Raw genomic sequence first — 21,134 nt, forward strand, 5'->3', positions numbered from 1 at the left:
AGTGGCCCACCTAAAGAGAATGGGAAAGATGGAAATGGTTTAAGCAAGGTAAAAATTGCAAAATATCAGAGAGAACAAGAAGAGGCAGATGCTAAAGCAAATGAAGCAAATCCTGCCTCCTATTTAAAACCCTCAACAAGGTTGGGAGCATCTTCATCAAAGCCTCCACTTTATTCTCATGGAATTGTTGGGTCAAAGCGGTCAAATTTGGGACCGCTTGAGAAGAGCTTTAATAATGATGCTCGAGAGATAGCAGATGCAGCTGTAGCCCAATGCATTTATGCAAATGGCCTTCCCTTTAATCTTGTGCGATCTCCTTACTGGGCAAAGATGGTAAAATGTTTGAATGAAGCCCCAAGAGGGTACAAGAGCCCTGGATATGAGAAGATACGCACCACATTGTTGAGTGCTCAAAAGTTAGATTTGGAGGCTAAATTAGCCCCCATTCGTGATTCATGGCTCATTTCAGGGGTGTCCATCATTTCTGATGGATGGAAAGATCAAAGAAATAGGCCTTTGATCAATGTGATTGCTCAAAGCCCACATGGGGCAATGTTTTTGAAGGCAGTGGATTGTGAAGGGCAGATGAAAGATTCTCAATTCATTGCTAACATCTTGATTGAAGCAATTGAATTGGTGGGGCCTGAAAATGTTGTCCAGGTAATAACTGACAATGCAACGGTGTGTAGAGCAGCAGGCCTAATTGTTGAAGGCAAATATCAACACATTTTTTGGACCCCTTATGCTGTGCATTCATTGAACCTCATGTTGAGCAAGTTGGGGAAGCAAATTGAGTGGATTCGAAAAATATTTGAAGAGGCAAAAGAAATTCAAGCCTTTATCACAAACCACCACATGTCCCAAGGCATCTACAGGGAATTTGCTAAGTTGGAGCTCCTTAAGGTACATATACTTTAAACTTTAAAGTTTAAAGCTTATTAATATTCAATCAAATTATGATTTTTCAAATTGATTGAAATTTGATTCTTTGAAACATTGGCATTTTGACACCTGCAGGTTGCTGAGACTCGATTTGCTTCTCACATCATAGTCTTAACAAGGCTCATGCAGGTGAAAGATGCATTACAATCAATGGTATGCAGTTCTCTTTGGAATCAATGGAGGCAATCCCAATCTGATAGAGCACAAGCAATGAAACGGTTGGTTGTTGATGATGAATGGTGGGATAAGGTGGAGTACCTCTTGGCATTTACTAAGCCAATTGTGGATTTGCTCCATATGTTTGACACAGATATGCCTAATCTGGGAGAGGTGTATGAGGGCATTGATTCCATGATAGAGAAGATAAGGTTGGTTATAAATGCCAAGGAGAATGACCCAGATGAAATCTTTTACGGAGAAGTAAAAGATATATTGACCAAAAGGTGGAACAAGATGACCACCCTATTACACCTTTTAGCCTATGCACTGAATCCAAAATATTATGCTGCAGAGTTGCTACATGATCCAGAAAGAAGCGCACCAAACAAAGACCCAGAAGTCGCAGAAGGATTTAAAAATGCTTTTAGAAAGCTTTTTGTAGATCCTGAAATTGGGCTTCGGATTCGTGCACAATTTTCTCATTTTGTGGGATCAGAGGGTTGGGGTTGTGATATTGAGTGTATGCGGGACAAAAGCAGATTAAGTCCAATTGAGTGGTGGAACTTCTATGGTGGGGCACTTCCACATATCCAAAAATTGGCCATCGAGGTCTTGTCACAGGTTGCTAGTTCTTCTTCAGCAGAAAGGAACTGGAGTACATATGGCTTCATCCATTCAGTGAAGCGAAACAGATTGGGCTCTAAGAAGGCTGAGGAACTAGTGTATATTCATTCAAACCTTCGCCTTCTGTCACACAAGAGAGATGAATACAAATTTGGGCCCACCAAATTATGGGACGTGGAACCAGAGTTGCCTGACTTGGATATGACATTGAATGCCATGTCTCACATGAGTTTGTTTGATTCGGAGCCATCACTGGGAATAGGTGCATGTTCAAGTGGACATGGAAGCAATGTTCCCACTCCCAGTGCCACTTCTAGAGAGGATGTGGAACATTATAGGGGCATGAATGAAGACATATTTGATGATATGTAAAATTTGTAATTTATGATGGTGTTTTAACTTTTAACTTTTAAACTTTTGAACAACCATATGAATTATGAGTAATGATATTATGATAGTAGACTGCCAGTCATAGTTCATTTTGAAATTTGTACTTTCATTATCATAGTATGTAGTAATTAGTATGCATTATTAATTTTGGTAATGATGGTGTTTGTGTAACTTGTCATGTTGATAACTTGATGTTTGAAATTTGAAACAAAAACTTGATGTCTGATGATATGTTGAAACTTGAAACTTGAATCATGAATGTTATAATAATCGTTAATGATGATGGCAATGTTGAATGTTTATGCCATATGGCATATGTTGAAAGTTGAAACTTGAATTGATGATGATGAATCATGAATCATGATAGATCATAGATGATAATTTAGATTCTGAAATATGAATGGTAATATGAATTTTTTATTTTTAATATATATATATATATATATATATATATATATTTTAAATTTTTATATATTTATTATGTGCCGTTTCCTGCCGTATCGTATCCAGATTTTTTGAAAATTTGCCGTATCCGTTTCAAACCCCGTACCCGTATCCGTTCCCGTATCCGTTTTCTGGTAACTTAGGTTCACCCCTTCTCCTTTTTGCATCAAAGTCTGTTGCAACTTTTGCTCCAAAGACATCTTACACTATTCGGAAGAGCCTTCATACAGAGAAGACAAGGCTTCCCACATCTCTCGGGCTGTATCCTTGCCCTGTAAGTGTGAGACCACATGATCTTGAACTCCATCGAGAATGAACCTCTTCGCCTTCCCCTGCTCGACCTTGTACTTCTTCTTTTGATTGTTGTCAGCAGGAACAACTACAACACTATTGACGTAGGCCTCGAGATCATATTCCTCCAGAACAGCTAAGACTCTGGTCTTCCATATGACATAGTTGGAAGCACCTTCCAACCTGTATTGATCTCTGAGCCCATGCGATGCCATCTCACCCAACTATCGAACAAACTCCTCTTGTCATTGCTTAGCATTGCTCAGCTGCTCATCAAGTGAGATATTCTAACTTTCTGGTGGAAAGTTCTTTGAGGTGAAAATTTCCCTTCTACGTGTCTTCGTTCTTTTCCGACAGATTTCTACCCCGGCAAAAATTGTGCCGTTCAAGCACAGCGCTGAGGCTCTGCGTCACTCCGTCTGCCTCTGCAAACTCACGAACTGGAAATCGTACCTCTTTGTCGTCTCACTCAGAGAGATATTTCCTCGGATCTGCTTCCCGGAAAAGGACTACACAATCCCTTCAAGGGGATTCGAATTGCTACCAAGTGCAGCGTTTGGCCTCACTGCTCAGCACTGGATCTGCTCTTCCTGTTTCAAAATCAATGCTCTGATACCATGTGAAAATTCCTAGACTCGAAGGAACCCCTACTGCAGCAAATATGAATCTACTTCACCTACTTGATTTTTAAATTACATTCGTCAACTTATTCTTCTGAATATTGAAGCAAATTACTTCTGCAACCTACACTATTTTAATATTTAATCTCATGATACAACAAACAGAGCAAAGAAAAAGATACATAGGACACACTTATTTTTGGACACAATAGTCCTTTGGAAAACCCAATGCGGGAAAACTAGTGCAACAGTTCTGAGGGTTTATTATTATTCAGGAGAAATATCTGAATACAAATCTAGAGTTCTCATCTAGCAATCCTTTATAGAGAAAAGCACTGGTGGAAAATCTGAGTGAGTTTTACCTCACTTCACCTGACAATATTCCAGCTGATCAGACACAAGACTGGCTAACCTCGACTATTTCTGCGCTAACTTTGCGTCAGCCCCGCATCACCTTCTTTGCACTCTGTGTCAGCTCTCTCGACAGTTTTGGCAGTTCACGACAGTTCTGACAGTTCCCGACAGTTTCGGCAGTTCCCTGCAGTTTCGACTGTTCTTGCAATTCTGGATTCTGTGTGATAGGCAACATTTCTATGTCAGATATCCCGGCTACTGCGCTACCTCTGCATCAACTCTCCTAGCTGTTTCGGCAGTTCTGGATGTTCCCAGTGGTTTCAACCAATGTTCCACCAAGACTCCGGTGCGGGGAGACGCACAGGGGGGACGTGTGGGAGTACCCTCAAATTTTAGGGAAATTTTAGGGGTGCGGGGAGTCGTCAAGGTATATATATATATATATATATATATATATAATTCAAGTTCATATTCATTGTTCACTGTTCAATAATGAAAGCATAAAAATATTAAATAGACAATTGAAATTTGAATCATTGATCCATCCTCATCATTCATTTTGATACATACATCATTCATATGACATACTCAAGTGACAAGTCTCATTATTGAATTAATTATTATTCATACATACCATGAGATTCGAAAAACAAAAATAAAAATCAATAATAAAATATTCAAATACATTGATCGATATCATTCATCATTCAATGGTTCATCATTCTACAATCTACATTGATTTAAAAACTAAATTCATCATTCATCATTCTAGAATCTAAATTGGAAGCAAAACATACTAGTATATTTTCAAAGTTTGAACACTAAATTTATATAACTCAAAGTTTCAAAGTTCAAACTCAAAAATAGTTAAGAGTGAAATGGAAATGACTTTGGGTTGAAATGAAATGAGCTTTTAACTTTAAGGTTTAGGCTTTTAAGTTTTAGTTATTTAGTTTTAATTTTAATTTTTTTTTTTAGACTTTTAAGTTTTTGTTATTTAGTTTTAATTTTAGTTTAAAAAAAAATTAATGGTTTTGATTTTTTGAATTTTTGATTTTGAATTTTGAATTTTTAAGTCTTATTAGACAAATTTAAAGGGGACGTCTAGGCGCACCCTTTTTGGGGAGTCTAGACTCCCACACTGAAGGGGGACGCCCAAAAGCACCCTTTTTGGGGAGTCTAGACTCCCACACCGGGGAAACGCACCCCCTTGCGTCTCCCCGAGACTCCCCAAAAAGGGTGCGTGGGGAAACGCACCCCCAAGAGACTCCCCGTCTCGGGTGCATGGGGTGCGAGGGGTGCGTGCACCCGACCCTGGGGGATGCGTCCCCGTGGAACATTGGTTTCAACTGTTTTGGCAGTTTTGGATTCTGCATGATAGACAACTTTTCTGCGTCAGCTCTCTCGGACACTGCGCTGCCTCTGCATCAGCTCTCCCGGCTGTTCCAATAGTTCCGACAGTTCTCGACAGTTTCGGTTGTGCCTCTCTGCACTGCTGCAACTCTGTACTACGCTGCTCAAACTTGGCATTCTAGCCATTGCATCTATCGCTGCTCCAACACTCCTCTACACCATCTGACACTTCGTCCATCTTGTTACTACTGATCTGGGTTCCATAGCAAGGAATTTGATTCATGAGGTGGGGTCCTCAAGGATCCTGCCCATCTGTAGTTCTTTCGAACTACAACTCTAAATCAACCCACCTCCCTCCTAGAGGTATCTCAACTATCCATGATTTGTAAACTTTTTTACCCGATTATTTTAGTGATTGGTTGTGCTGGAAGCCTAGGAGACGCATTGGATCTTATGCAGGATTACAGGTGGTTTCCATTTGGGTTTGGTCTCCCTATATGGGATACTGACCTCCAGATGTTTACATTGGCACATATAGGGTGTGCACTGAGAGCCATTGACCTCCACAGCAGCGGATAACACTCCACGGATCTTCATTGATGTTCAGAGACTACTAGTGATCCACTTTTGGGATGATGGTGATATGCTTGGTACATAATGCCCAGCAGGCCCCCACAGGAGCCCCACACACTTGGCAGGTGTCCCAAGACCTGTACGATGTTGTGACAGCATTGATTCCACCACTCGGACCCTTGTAGAGGATATACAGGCATCTCCGATTCATATGAAGACCCATGGGGTCATTTATGTGCCCTCATACCCACTGGGAGCACCACAGGTTTACTACTTGGAGAACAAGGGGTTACCCCCTTGTCCATCATAATCCGAGGAATTTATTCCTCGGTATGGCACTCCAGGATATTATTATGCCTTTGGATGGCCCCATGACATGTGCATATTATTATTTGGTCCCTTGTGAGGCTTATCTTTACACTTGTTAGCTAGTTTGGTGGGCTTGTCACCAATAGGGGTTTTATTTGCACATTGTTTTATAATTAGTGGCTAATGTAGGCCCATAGGCTAATTCGAACTCCTTGGGAGGTTATATATTGATGTTAGATACACTCATTTGGATCATCACTTGACTTGGGATCTCTCTAATCATAGAGAACTTTGCATTTTTTCCTTGGAGGATATTTTTTGGAGATGGATGAATTTTGACGTATGGATTTGGGCTATTTTTCTTGTCTTGGAGCTTTGTTTTGCAAACGAAATGCTGGTTGGATATATTTTGTAACATTGTAAGTAAATTTTGACGTTGTTATTCTTGTTGCTGCATACTGCTAAAATTAGAGCTAGTTGCTGGATAATTGAAATGTGGAATTAAGCATGTTTTAGCTAATTTAATGTATGGGCCAATGTTACATGAAGGAAATGTCCTAGAGGTTATTTGTCTCGATAAGGTTGCATCAGTTGCTTTGAAGTATAAATGCTTGAAGGTCACTTTTCTTTTCTTTCTCTCAACATTGGATGAAGCTGACTTTCTGGGCCTCCTTGATCAAGAAACCAAGTTCTTACTCATGATCATCCTTGACTCCATATCCCCAAGTGAATTAGGCACTGATCCCTAAAAAGGGTGGTCCTCTCCTTCACTTTTTTCACCTTTTACCACTTTTTCCTAGGTCTAGCTCTCAAAGGTCACTTAGGGCATCAATTTTTCGGGAATTGACCCAAGGAAAAACTTCGATCTTCTACAGGCTACTGCGCTAGTGGGTCCCCTCCCTCTCCTCCAAATTTGAGGCAATTCTAACAGTGGAATCTCTGGGAATCCCAAGCCCTAGCTCTAGGATCGAATTTTGCCTAGGCATACCCAAGGTTAAACCTCAATAGGATCAATTCAACCTTTTGAAGTAAATATTCTTGTTTTGTCCTTTCCCTTCACCTTGTCCAGGGTAGGAACATCATTAGTTCCTGCATTCCATCCCCGAACCTGGGGTGGGTCCACTTGGCCATGTGTGGTCCCACTTCTTAATAAAGATTACTTGTTAAGGACCATTTGAGAATCCAAGTTTCCCAAGGATTATAGGGATTGAGAACCTCGTCTATAAGCCTATTCTTTCTTTCTCAACCCTCCAATCCTCACGCCTTACCCCTGGAGGAACAAGTCCCTTGCTTAAAGAGAAAGCAAGTTCCATTGTTCACTCCATCCTTGGGAAAGGATTTCCAAGGTCACTTTCGTCACCATTGACATATACTTTACAAGTGATCCCTACACTTGGGACTCCTCCCATTAGGGAAAGTTCGTAAAGAGCAGGGAGATTTAGCTATGGTGATAGTGGGCTAAGCCTCCACCATTGCCCTTAACCTAGCAATTGCCTTCTTAGGAACCCCTTTTAGGTCCCCTGTTGGTTTGAGTAGTAACAGGAACCTTTGACCAACATTGACTTTGGTGTTTTGACTTGGTTTTGGGATTTGTTTTGGAAGGCCGAATTCAAGGAGAAGATGGATTTCTTTGGGGCATTTTGAGCATATTTGACTACAAATATGAAGCTGGGGTTTCTATCGGTTGACTTTGACCTTGACCATAATTTGTGGGCAGATTTCTTGGACTGTTTTGACTGGGTTTGACCAAGCAAGGAAGGTTGAATTCTTTGTTGCTTTGACCGAACTGTTTGAAGCTGATTTGACTGTTGACTTTGGACTGGTTAGGGTTATGTTGACTTTGACTTTGAATAGGGCCAAAAATTGCAGATTGGTGCTTTGACCATATTTGACTTTCTCTATCATATTTGATTGGATATTGGATTGGTTGACTTGAAAGTCAAGGCTTTGACCTTAGAGTAGTTGTTGGATGTTATTGTACTATGTATCTATGCTGAACATTTGATGAATATCTAATAAAAGAAGAATCTAGTTGGGTTTTCCCCCTTGTGGGGTTTTTCCCTAGTCTTTGACCTAAATCTCTATGTCTCATTGATCTTGGCTATCTTCTATTGTGTATATTGTTTAGTGTTATATCTATAATTGCTTATTGCTATTGGGTGATTGAAATCTAATTGAAAAGGTGATTGCTACTGGAAGAAGAATTTGTTAAATGTGATTGTTACAACTTAGAACACTAAAAAATTAACAGGAAGTGTCTATTTCTTATTGATATTTTTGATATGATAGACATTTGGCGAGAGACTAGGATGCTTCAACCTTTCAGGCCCCTTGGATTTAAATTGATTTTGATCTATACCCTTTTTAGGTTTGGTAGCCTTTGGCTTTTTGAGGGGCTTGGGGAATGGGAAAGGTTGCATATATTATACATGGTCAGGCATCTGTGGTTCTGTAGATAGTACTGCAGCTGCCCACAACTCCTCGTGTGAATGATATGCTCTATGTCTCACTGGGCTTGATCCTATCCTTCACGGCCCATACAAATAGTATGTCATACTGAATTGACTCTCTTGGCACGATTCTTCAAAATGTGTTGCTGCTTGCAATAGTTCCTACAACTCCCTCTCAGAGCTGTCACCTATGCAAATCTTGGATCCAATTTCCTTTCTCAGAGGCCATGCTTTGATACCATGTTAGATTTTGGGCACTAGAATTGGTGGACACACACACACCAGATTTGGTAGCAATCTCAAATTAATTAATTGGAACACACGGATGTGCCTAATTTTTATACAGCGAAAACTTTAAAACTAGCAATTAGATCATGCATAGTAACATGTCACACACAATTTTTTTCCAATCAACAGTTCTTCATTAAATTCTTATGAGTTAGATCATGCACGGTAACATGTCGCACACATGTTTTTCCAAATCAACAATTTTTCATTAATTCTTGTCAGAACCTACTCGATTTCCCTTACAGGGATAATGGTCATCGAAGAAGTTACATATACAACAATTACCATGCATTTGATCCAGTGGATCTAGCCCTAGATCTGTCCTCGATCTAGCTATGATCTAGATCTCCTTTCTAGCTTCGTGCTCTTTCCTTGGACTCAACACATCTGAGTATCTCACTCACAACATAATTGCAATATTACTCATGCAGATCTCTTGCTTAGTTGAGAGAATCTCTTCCTCAATGTCTTGTGCTCCTGTGCATCTCTGTGTCGTCTCGACCCTCCATACACCCTCTTGGCCCTTTCTTTTCCCAATCACACCACTGAACCAGTCACCTTTGTACTTATTCTTTTCGAAAGGGTGCAATACCATGTGTCTATATCATAGGTTATCAAAATACGATGGGTCTATTGTTGGAATTTCTAAGTCTAACTGTTAGAAACCTTTCATGTACTTTATTGATTTATTCCTACCTACTTGTTCTGTTAATTAACAAGTTATTTACCATGTAAATATTGGAAATAAATACAAGTACATGTTCAACACATTACAGAGAATTTCTAAGTCTAACTGTTAGAAACCCTTAATGTACTTTACTGATTTATTCCTACCTACTTCTTCTGTTAATTAACAAGTTATTTATCATGTAAATACTAGAAATAAATACAAGTACATGTTCAACACATTACAGATCATCAACTGAAGGAAACAAAACAAGCACACAAGTGACACCGTTGTTTTTGGACCAATGTCCCCGGAAAAACCCAATGCGGGAAAACTGGTGCAGCTATCTGAGGGTTTTATTATTATGTAGTTTCTGAATACAATTTGGGTGCCAAAACCGACTCACCCAACAGAGAATAATCTCAACAATAGTACCTCTCCTCGGAAGCAGATATTCCGGCTGAAACCCCGGATGAACACTCCGACAACTCCCAGCTCCAATCTGCCCGATGGAAACCCCAACGTCTGCTTCTTGGGACTGCGTCAGCCCTCCATGGCCCTGCGTCAGCCCAATAACCCTTGCGTCAGCCTCTGGAGGCACTGCGTCAGCCTTTAGAGCCTCTGTGTCACCCACGTTGGCTCTCTGAGGCACTGCGCAGCTCCTGGCTGCCTTTGCGTAGGCCCTAGCTGGCTCTGCATCCCTCTCTCCCGGCTTCTGCGCTGATTCTCGCGGTACCCTCTCTGCCTCTTTGCTTTTGTGTTCACTGCCCCTCGCTGCTGATCACTGATTCTATCTCTCTTAGCAAAACCCCGCTCTAGAGAATAGAATGACTGATCACTTTGGTGTATTCTCCAAGTGACCCTCAAGCCTCCTCTTATACTTTTCTCGTTGACAATTCAACGGCCAAGATTAAGTCCCTAATCAACGGCTAAGATTAACTCTGGCTTGATCCATGACTTTTGGACCCTTCTAACACAGTTTTATTTTAATTCACATTAATATTTTATTTTCCCTAAGTTTAGACTTAGGGACTCCATTAAAAATATTAATTATTTTAATATCTTCCAAACTGTTTAGAATTTGCCCAAACCATTTCTGGGTATTGGAGATCTCATGTGCTTTAGCCTCTTCACCAATTTTTGTGGCTAGAGCACATCTGATGCTACCCTAAATCAACATCTATACCAATGGGTGATCAGAATACCATGGGTCTATGGGTGTAAACCCCATCACTTAGCCCACTTGCCCCACACGTGAGAATACTCCCGATGCTACCCAAAACATGAACAATTTGACATGCCATTCCTAGTCTAAGAAAGTGTGTCAAAATGAAAAAATGATGATTGGCCTCATGTTAAACTTGGAGGTCAAGCAAGTGAATATGCGGACCATGGTTTGAGACAACTAAAATAAGCAACTGCTTCTGAAATCTGACAAAATTGCGGGAACAATAATGATGCCGCTGTTGTTGAATACTCAAGCAAGAATGGTTGAGTATTTAGTTAGGATCTCAAGGACAATGAAATATGCTTTGAATCGGGATAAATAGTGCAGCTCTTAGTACCTTATTCCCATAATATTTGTGGATGCAGAACTTTTGGGTAGATGATCATCGATGTCACGTTTGAGTAGCACTTTCTGTCAGTATTGAATTTGGTAAAGATGCCTGCTTTGTTTGTTTGCTGCATTTTCACTGTGTCTGTCTCATTTGACCTACTTCATAACTATTTGTTTTAATGATGTTATTTCCAACTATAGCATGATTGGTACTAGTTGCACATATTGAGTTAATGTTTAAGTTATTTTTTATTTAGAAAGCATCTAGGACGATTGCTGTATTAGTTGCTAGTTGATATCTTGCTTTATATAGCTTTCCAAGTAAGTGGATTCTTTGATATTTATTAATATATAATTACTGTCTTTTTGACCCTGATTTAGGTCCGTTTGGTGGCATCTGTGCCTGGCTATCATAAAGGTGCCGAGATGAAAAAGTGGGGGCATATGAAGCTTCGAACAATCTTGCAAGAGCAATGCTTTGGAAACAAATTCCAAGGTTCTCCACTTGTCTACCAGGTACGAGAGGTTGATAATTGCATAATGATTTTGATACTGACAGATTAGGTGCTTGGCAATTTTTTTCTTGATGTTTATTATGGACTTCTTTAAGATGATTCCTTATGGCGAATTTGGCTTTCTATATTTAATCTAAACTGTATTGAAGAATCAAATACTCTATCAAGGACAGAGGAGTTGCTGGTCAGGCGCTCTGGGAGATGCAAGAGATTTGAAATAAAAAAAATAGGATGTTGAATATGCTCAAGATGTGGTAAATTAATTTAAGGCATGGCAGTATTAAGGTAGTAGTTTTACATTTGAATACCTAAGAGACTACCCCAAGGATACAAAGGAGCTATAAATAGTAAATACACCCTCTTTGATTTCATCAGGAGTGCATCACTTGCAGAATGGAGAAGGTATTGTGATTTTAGGGCAGGTACCTGCTCATTAACAGAAACCCTATTCTAATGTGCGTTTATTGCATCATTCCTGTGGGATTAAGCATGGAAAGTGCAGCACCCTTCTCCATGACTGAATTGGGCTCTTTAAGGCTCATTTTCTGAGAGTTTAACATTATTAAATGTCAAAATGATGATTATTTGAATGATATTTCTGCTGTGCAGTGACCCTCATCTATCTTTGTTCTATTGACATTTGTGATCTCCTTTGGCTGGTTTTAGCTTTTAACTGGTACAGCACTACAATTATTGAACTTGGTATTTTTTCATGATTTATTTTGTACTTTTGACAAAATTAAATGATAGTTTATAACAGTATTGTTGTGGAAATACAATGGTTTGGTTTGGGGTAATATTTCTCCATTTTGTTTCCAAGGGTGACTTGCATGTGTGATAGGGAAGGATGCATATATCTGTTATGTTGGTGGAATTTCAGTTCTTAAGTAGGATGTCCTGCATTTACTGAGGTGTTGGTTTTATTTAGTACTCACTTCTGGTAAATTCATGGCATGTTTCAGCATACCTTGCGTACAGCTTTTTGAACTGGGTATGATTTCTTGGTTTATGACCTTACCTTACAAATTGTTGGTTGCTTATTATGCTGTCCTGTCATGTGATGGTAATAATTACAATGATGGTAAATGTGTGTACCTTTGTGGGACCCATACGATATCATCTCATGCTTTTGATATTTTTAAATCGAAAATTACATCTGTTGGACTAGTAACACTCCAATGTTAATATTAAGAGCTAAGTGAATAATGTCACATTATTGTGACTATTATTATATGATGAAGTGTCATAAAGTCCAGGTAGTTAGGGAATATTGGTGGTGCAACTACTGACCACATGGATTAAAATATATCCATCCTGAAAGATAATTGTATTCCCATTTGGGGAATTTTGAGGTCTAAAATGGGCCTCTCAAGGAATATAATAAAATAATATTAAAAAAATAAAAATAAAAGTGATGATTTTTTAAAAGAAAAGAAAGAAACCTACATTTTTTTATTGTATTTTTGCTTATCTCTTTGTAGTTTTACTCAAATTTGTACACTCATCGGATGCGAAATTAGGTTTCACTTCCAATGCATACCTTCCATGCATACTTTCGAGTAGATTGTAGTATCCCTTATCAGGGGTATCCCTCAAACACAAGCAATATAGTAGCCAGGGTGCTCAAAGATATAAAACAAAAATAACAGTAGTGCAACATACAATAATGTATACATGGAATATAAGCAGATACTCGAGAAATGCAGAGAGAAATGCTAAGCCATTTTATTATATTGAGTAATGGAAAGAGTACAAGAGGTGATCAGACAGATAGCACCTCGACTTGCACAAGGCAAGTGAAGAAATACACTCAGAATGGTAAGGAAATGGCCTCTCTCTAAACTGCGTCCAAGTTGCCGGAGAACTATTGTGCTGTTGCTACTGCTGGAATCAAGTGAGGATTTGGGGCTGTTCCCCTCCTCAGAAAATGCTGAAACTCTGGAATCAACCTCTGCTCAATAAACCTAGAAAAGCCCAAAAAGCTTTTCTAAAATAGTTGACCCCCGAAAATCACCCCCTTGAGGATCTACACTATTCCTCAAGGCTCTGCGCTGCCCCTAAAGAGAATCCTCCAAAACTCTACCCGAGACTCTGCCAAAATCCTCCAATATGCAAGGGCTGATCCCTTGCTCAATCTCCAAGCTCAAATCCTCCACATAAACCCAATCCGGAGCTCCTACCAAAAGAGACTGTGTCCTCCCCTCTCAAGATTGCGCAGTCATCAAAATGCTCAGTTCCTCCTCAACTCTAGAGATCGCTCCTCCTACAAAATACTGATGAAACTACCTTGCCCGAGTAGGCACTCGAAGTCCCCCGGGGCTAAGGGTGAGATCTCCGAATGGAGACACTCGATGCACTAAACAGTGCTGCAAACAGGCTAAACAGCTAGCGTGCTCTAAGTCGAAGTGACTAGCTCAAATGCAACATAATCTAATGCCCAAATGAAGAGGCTCCTCTCTCTTTTATAGCATTGGCCTCTCTCAAAACCCTAAGGCCCACCTCCTCCAATGTAGCCTCTCTCTTGCCACGTGCTCCTTCTCCATCTGCGTAGTCCCTCCAAGTGTCTACGTGGGCCCCCTTCTCTACGTGGTCCTTTGGCCCCCTTGGCTCCCCTTTAAGTTACAATGTTGTGCTACTAGGGAGTGACTTTATTCAAAAAGTGAGTTATGTCCCCCTTTCCTCACCTTTTTATTTATAAATAACTATAGAAGGAAAAATTGAGCAAAATCGAATATTCCAATTAGCCATGGCTAATTAGGAATATTACAGTCTCCCCCGGCAAAATGTTGCTTGTCCTCAAGCAACTGAAGTGATGGATGCTGCGAAATTTTCTCACTCTCCCGAGTGGCATCCTCATCTGGTAAATTCTTCCACCTGACCAAGAATTCCCGGACTGTCCTACTCCGCAGCTGCCTCTCCCTGGTATCAATAATAGCCTCTGGCTGCAACACCAAATGCCCCTCATCATCCGTGGGTGGTAGCTCATCTGTCACTGTCACCTGCTGCCCCAATGCCTTCTTCAGGCATGATACATGAAAAACGTTATGAATCTTGCTGCCTTGGGGCAGCTCCAATTCATACGCAACCTGTCCAATCCTGCGTATCACCCTGTATGGCCCATAAAAGCGGGGCTTGAGCTTATCAGCTCCCTTCTACTTCAGTGACGACTGTCGGTATGGTTGTAATCGTAGGTAGACCAAGTCCCCTACCTCAAATTGTCTCTCCACCCGACCCCTGTTAGCATATAGTTTCTGCTGGTTCTGCGCTGTAGCCATATTATCCTTGAGAGCTCGGAGGATATCTTGACTCTCTTGGATCCAAATCTTGGCTCTCGTCAGCAAAAGATAAAGGATGATATCCATACAAAGCATAGAATGGTGACATACCAATGGACATGTGATGTGTAGTGTTGTAGCAGTACTCCCCCAGATGCAGCCACTTCAGCCATGCTCGCTGCTGCCCACTGACATAGTTACATAAGTAGCCCTCCAACCACTTGTTAACTATCTCTGTCTGCCTGTCCGTCTGTGGGTGATAACTGGTACTCGGTGTCAACTTTGTCCCCACCAACCGGAAAACTCCTGTCAAAACCCGCCCATGAAACGGCTGTCCCTGTCACTGATGATGATCTTAGGAAGACCATGTAGCCTGAAGACCTCTCTGAAGAACAGTTCGGCCACCTGCGCTGCTGTGTACTGTGCGGATATGGCGAAAAAGTGTGCGTACTTTGTTAGTCGATCAACGACGACAAAGATACAACCCTTGCCCTGCACTATGGGCAACCCTGTGATGAAGTCCATCGAAATACTCTCCCATTTCCCCTCAAGAATGGGAAGAGGCTGCAATAATCCTGCGGGATGGCTCATCTCCCCCTTGTTCCTCTGGCAAATGTCGCACTCCCGGATATGCTGGAGTACGTCCTTCTTGAGGCCCTTCCATGAGAACCTCTCTCTAATGGCCCTATAGGTTTTGGTAAACCCCTAATGGCCGGCCAATGGTGAATCATGTGATGCCTGAAGTATCTTCTTCTTGAGCTGAGATCCCTCAGTCAAGAAGATTCGGTCCCTATAGTAGATGATCTCATCGACTACCCTGTACCTGTCATCCGCCACCTGCCCATCTAGAACCTCACATGCAAATCTGTCTTTGGAGTACTCTACTAAGAGTTGAGCCCTCCAGTCTGTGTCCAAGCTCATAAGAGACAACGTGGTTGGTCTACGTGAAAGGGCATCTGCTACCACGTTGTTCTTACCCTTGACATACTTAATGTCAAAGTCATATGCTTGGATCTTACTGATCCACTTCTGCTGCCTCTCCTGTAGCTGTTTCTGCTCCAAAAAGAACCTAAGGCTGTTGTGATTAGTCCTCACCCTGAACCTGTTACCCACTAAATACTGCCGGAATTTGGCCAATGCATGCATGATGGCCAACATCTCCTTGTCGTATATAGAATACAACCTCTCATGCGGAAGGAGCTTCCGGCTCTCAAAGGCTATAGGGTGACCTCCTGCATCAACACTGCGCCGATCCCCTCTCCCGACGCATCGCACTCTAAAACAAATCGCTGCGAAAAATCCGGCAATACAAGCACTGGGCAGCTGCTCATAACCTCCTTGAGCCTATTAAAGGCTTGCTGCGCTGTATCCGACCAACTGAATGCCCCCTTCCTCGTCAGATCTATCAGGGGTGCAGCAAGCTGTGAGAAACCCTTGACGAACTTCTGGTAGTAAGTACAAATGCCAATGAATCCTCGAAGTTCTGTCATGTTCCTCGGCTCCGACCAATCTCTGATGGCCCTGATCTTCTCCTTGTGGACTCTCACTCCGTCCACCCCTATGATGTGTCCCAAGTACAACATCTCCGTCAACCCAAACTCACACTTGGAGAGCTTGGCATAGAACTGCTGCTCCTCCAAGATGTGCAACACTGTCTCAATGTGCTGGAGATGCTCCTCCCAAGTCCTGCTGTAAATGAGAATATCATCAAAGAACACCAACACAAACTTCCTTAAGTGACTGCGGAAGATGTGATTCATGTAGGACTGGAATGTAGCTGGGGCGTTGGTTAGCTCGAAGGGCATCACCAAAAACTCAAAGTGCCCATAGTGACACCTGAAGGCGGTCTTGGGAATGTCCTGCTCCCTCACGCGAATCTGATGGTACCCAGATCTCAAATCAATCTTTGAGAAGAACTGTGCTCCTCTCAACTCATCCATCAACTCATCGATCTTGGGTATGGGGTACCTGTTCTTCAGGGTCTTCTTGTTCAGGGCCCTGTAGTCAATGCACATCCTCAATGTGCCGTCCTTCTTCTTCACCAACACCACAGAAGAAGCAAAAGGACTCGTGCTCAGCCGAATGTGCCCAAGAGCCAGCAACTCCTGAATGGCCCGCTCAATCTCATCCCGATAGGCCTTGGGATGCCTATAGGGGGTAGTAATCACTGCCTGTATGCCTTGCTCAAGCTCAATGGTGTGCTCAAACCCCCGGTCTAGTGGCTGTCTCGGCGGAATCTCCCCAAACACTGTGGCATACTAGTCAAGGATGGACTGTATCTCTGGGTGCACCGTCTGCCCTGTAGTCCCTGCCTCTGATGCACACAACTCCACTGCCCACTCTACGTCTCCCTTCCGGAAGACTGCCTCCATCCAATGAGCTGAAACAGTCTGAGGCGGATATGTGTGCTGTCCCCATATCTTCTCATGCCTCCCTGTCTTCTCATCATCCCACTCCATCTCTAGGGCCTTCCAATCTGTGACCTTCCCTAGAGTGATAAGCCACTGAACACCCAGTATCATGTTGGTGTCCGGAATATTGACCACGAAAAAGTGGTCAGTCAGTGTGTAGGTGCCCATTGTCATTGATAACTTTGGGACATAACGAGCACACACCATGGTCTGATCTCCTGGGACCAAAACTGAAAAGCCATCGAAGCTCTCTGTTTGTATACCTCTCCGCTCAACCATCTGTGCATCGATGAAGTTGTGGGTTGCCCCACTGTCAACCAAAACTGATACTCGCTGGCCACGTACTATCCCCCGTATGCGCAGCGTCAAATACTTGGGAACTCCTCGCAATGTTGCAAGGGCCCCTCCGGTAGGTGCAAAAGCTGCACCACCTGCTGGTGGTGGTGGAGGTGGCAAAGGATCCTACGCGGCATGACTATCTCCTGCCTCCACATCATCCTCCTCATCCTCTTCCCTGCTGCTCTCGGAGAAGACTTCAATAAAATGTGCTTTGCCAATAGCACATCTATGTCCCGATGCCCATGGCTCCTGACAGGTAAAGCACAACCGTTTCTTCTTCAGCTCCCTCCTGGCATCATCATCAATCTGTGCTCGTCTTGGATTCCCCTTTGGAGGCGGAATCCTCAAATCCTTCCCCTTAGGCTGGAAAGCCTATCTCTGGGGGTAAGGTGTCCGGGTCCTGAGCAAGGCATCCTGTAAGTCCCGGGTCCTAAGCAAGGCATCCTTTAAGTCCCGGGTCCTGAGCAAGGCATCCTGTAAGTCCCGGGTCCTGCTAATAGCATCTTGGAGTGCAGTTGGTCTAGTGGATCTGACTAGACCCCGAAGTGGCTCTGCTAACCCCTCAACAAACATGTAGATCCTCTGTGCCGCGGATAGATCTGGCACCATCACTGAAACCCTCAAGAAGTCTGCAATGTAGGTCTCTGGGTTCCCGGTCTGTTTGAGCCTCGTCAGCTCAACAAAGTGCTGTTCCGGATCCCTCCGGTCAAACCTCTCTATCAATCTCCTGGTGAACTCGGCATATGTCATCATTGTGGAGTATCCGAGTGTAACCATCCCATGGAACCACCAGTCCTGGGCCTCACCATCTAAATGTAATGTCGCCACCTTGATGGCCTCTATCTCCGACATCTGGTTAAGCTGGAAATAGATGTCCAGCTTCTCCACCCAAGACTTTGCCGAACTGTTTGATGAGCCATCAAACGTAGGCAAGTGGAATCTACTAGCTGTGCGGTGGGTGTCTCCATCATGATAATGCCGGTACCCTCTGTGATGGTCGCGGGGTCTACTATCCTGCTGGAGCTGAACAAAGTCTCTGAATGAGAGAGCATCCCTGAACTCCTGCCCATAGGCCTGGTACTCTGCAAAATAATCGCCCATATGACCGGGCTCTGCCTCCTGCTGGGCTCTGGCCCCCGTGTCTGCTCCTAGGAAAGTGGGCATGGTAGAGCGTGTAGGGGCATGTGAGGCCATCTGCTGAGTAGTATCACGCTGAGTGGCACCCTGCTCTGGCAAATGGTGGGATGTACCCGATCCCTCACCAACCTGGAAAACCCGTGGGTTCTCACGCTGTCTAGCCTCCACTGCCGTGAATCTCTGCCCCATCACCTCGATCTGCCTCGACAGATCCTGCACTGATTTGAGGAGCATGTCCGCAAATCTCTTCCCGTCCTCATTTGCCATCGGATCCTCCTGCTCTGCATCCACCACAGGCTCCTCCTGTTTTGTGTTCACCACAGGCTCCTCCTGTTCTATGTCCACCACCCGAACACAATCTCCCTCTTTGTAGGTGTTCTCCAACCTACGCTCAATATCTCTGTATTTCCTACCTCTGTAACAGATGTAGGGCTTCTCCCTCGATGTCATAGACTGCTAGATCCATAGGCTGAGCCAGAGCTATGCTCTGATACCACTGTAGTACCCCTTATCAGGGGTATCCCTCAAACACAAGCAATATAGTAGCCGGGTGCTCAAAGATATAAAACAAAAATAATAGTAGTGCAACATACAATAATGTATACATGGAATATAAGCAGATACTCGAGAAATGTAGAGAGAAATGCTAAGCCATTTTATTATACTGAGTAATGGAAAGAGTACAAGAGGTGATCAGACAGATATCACCTCGACTTGCACAAGGCAAGAGAAGAAATACACTCAGAATGGTAAGGAAATGGCCTCTCTCTGAACTGCGTCCAAGCTGTCAGAGAACTGCTGTGCTACTGCTACTGCTAGAATCAAGTGAGGATTTGGCGCTGTTCCCCTCCTCAGAAAATGTTGAAACTTTGGAATCAACCTTTGCTCAATAAACCCAGAAAAGCCCAGAAAGCTTTTCTAAAATTGCTGACCCCCGAAAATCACCCCCTTGAGGATCTATGCTATCCCTCAAGGCTCTGCGCTGCCCCTGAAGAGAATCCTCCAAAACTCTACCTGAGACTCTGCCAAAATCCTCCAATATGCAAGGGCTGATCCCTTGCTCAATCTCCAAGCTCAAATCCTCCACATAAACCCAATCCGGAGCTCCTACCAAAAGAGACTGCGTCCTCCCCTCTCAAGACTGCGCAGTCATCAAAATGCTCAGTTCCTCCTCAACTCCAGAGATCGCTCCTCTTGCAAAATACTAATGAAACTACCTTGCCCGAGCAGGCACTCGAAGTCCCCCGGGGCTAAGGGTGAGATCTTCGAACGGAGACACTTGATGCACTAAATAGTGCCGCAGACAGGCTAAACAGCCAGCGTGCTCTAAGTCGAAGTGACTAGCTCAAATGCAACATAATCTAATGCTCAAATGAGGAGGCTCCTCTCTCCTTTATAGCGTTGGTCTCTCTCAAAACCTTAAGGCCCACCTCCTCCAACATAGCCTCTCTCTTGCCATGTGCTCCTTCTCCATCTGCGCAGTCCCTCCAAGTGTCTACGTGGGCCCCCTTCTCTACGTGGTCCTTTGGCCCCCTTGGCTCCCCTTTTAAGTTACAATGTTGTGCTACTAGGGAGTGACTTTATTCAAAAAATGAGTTATGTCCCCCTTTCCTCACCTTTTTATTTATAAATAACTATAGAAGGCAAAATTGAGCAAAATCGAATATTCCAATTAGCCATGGCTAATTAGGAATATTACATAGATCCACACCAAGAAAACTTCAAAATACATGAAAAAACGTGTATCTTCTTGTAGGTTTACTCAAATTTAAAAAATGTACACTCATCAGAAGAGGAATTAGATTTTACATCCAATGAGTACCCAACATGCATACTTTTGAGTGTAGGGGAGTGAAAAATGTGAAATGGGAAAATTCGACCGCACTACCAAAATTAGTGTTTCCCAAGTAGTGGCCTTCCTGAAGCTATAAGCCAATAGGGGAGATCCCATGGGACTAGGATTGAGGATTAACCCCCCATTTAAGGTGAGGGAACAAAACTACTGTTAAAACGTTTCCTTCTTCCAATTCAGCCAATCATCCATGCCCAATGTGCCCGAGGAAAAATAGGGATAAGTACCCAATTGCACAACGAAAAACATACCTTTAAGATATAGAGGGCCCACTTTCAAACATATGCTCTTGACAGATGGGTGATATCACTGGCTCAGGGTGCAGAGATCAAGTGGCACAATATATCGGCTACACTATTAGCTGTCAGGGGTTGTTGCTTGCCAGGTGAAGACAAATCGAGGAGAAAAGTTTCCTATGGTGTCACCCAATTTTGGTGGGTAACATGCCCCTAATTCTCCATGTAAGTCACTATGTGGGGCCTCAAAGTGGGTTTGGGGCACAAATGCTGGTCTCATGGGTCTCTTGATGATAGAATATGTAGTATAATGCTGCAAATGAAGGCTCTGATGATGGTGCTTTCCC

At 42.8% G+C, this 21,134-nt stretch overlaps 1 protein-coding gene across 1 annotated transcript in view; it reads left to right on the top strand.

The window, feature by feature from the left end:
• Positions 1 to 21,134, top strand: part of LOC149250191 (uncharacterized) — a 371,096-nt gene that overhangs the window by 174,081 nt on the left and 175,881 nt on the right. Inside the window, exon 10 of the mRNA XM_089453574.1 lies at positions 11,404 to 11,538. Coding sequence (XP_089309700.1) covers positions 11,404 to 11,538 — 135 coding nt within the window. The remainder of the gene's footprint in view (positions 1 to 11,403; positions 11,539 to 21,134) is intronic.

Source organism: Pinus tabuliformis, chromosome 7 (assembly GCF_031772625.1).
Source record: "Pinus tabuliformis cultivar Carrire ecotype Pingquan chromosome 7, CPIR1, whole genome shotgun sequence".
NCBI classification, from domain to species: domain Eukaryota; kingdom Viridiplantae; phylum Streptophyta; class Pinopsida; order Pinales; family Pinaceae; genus Pinus; species Pinus tabuliformis.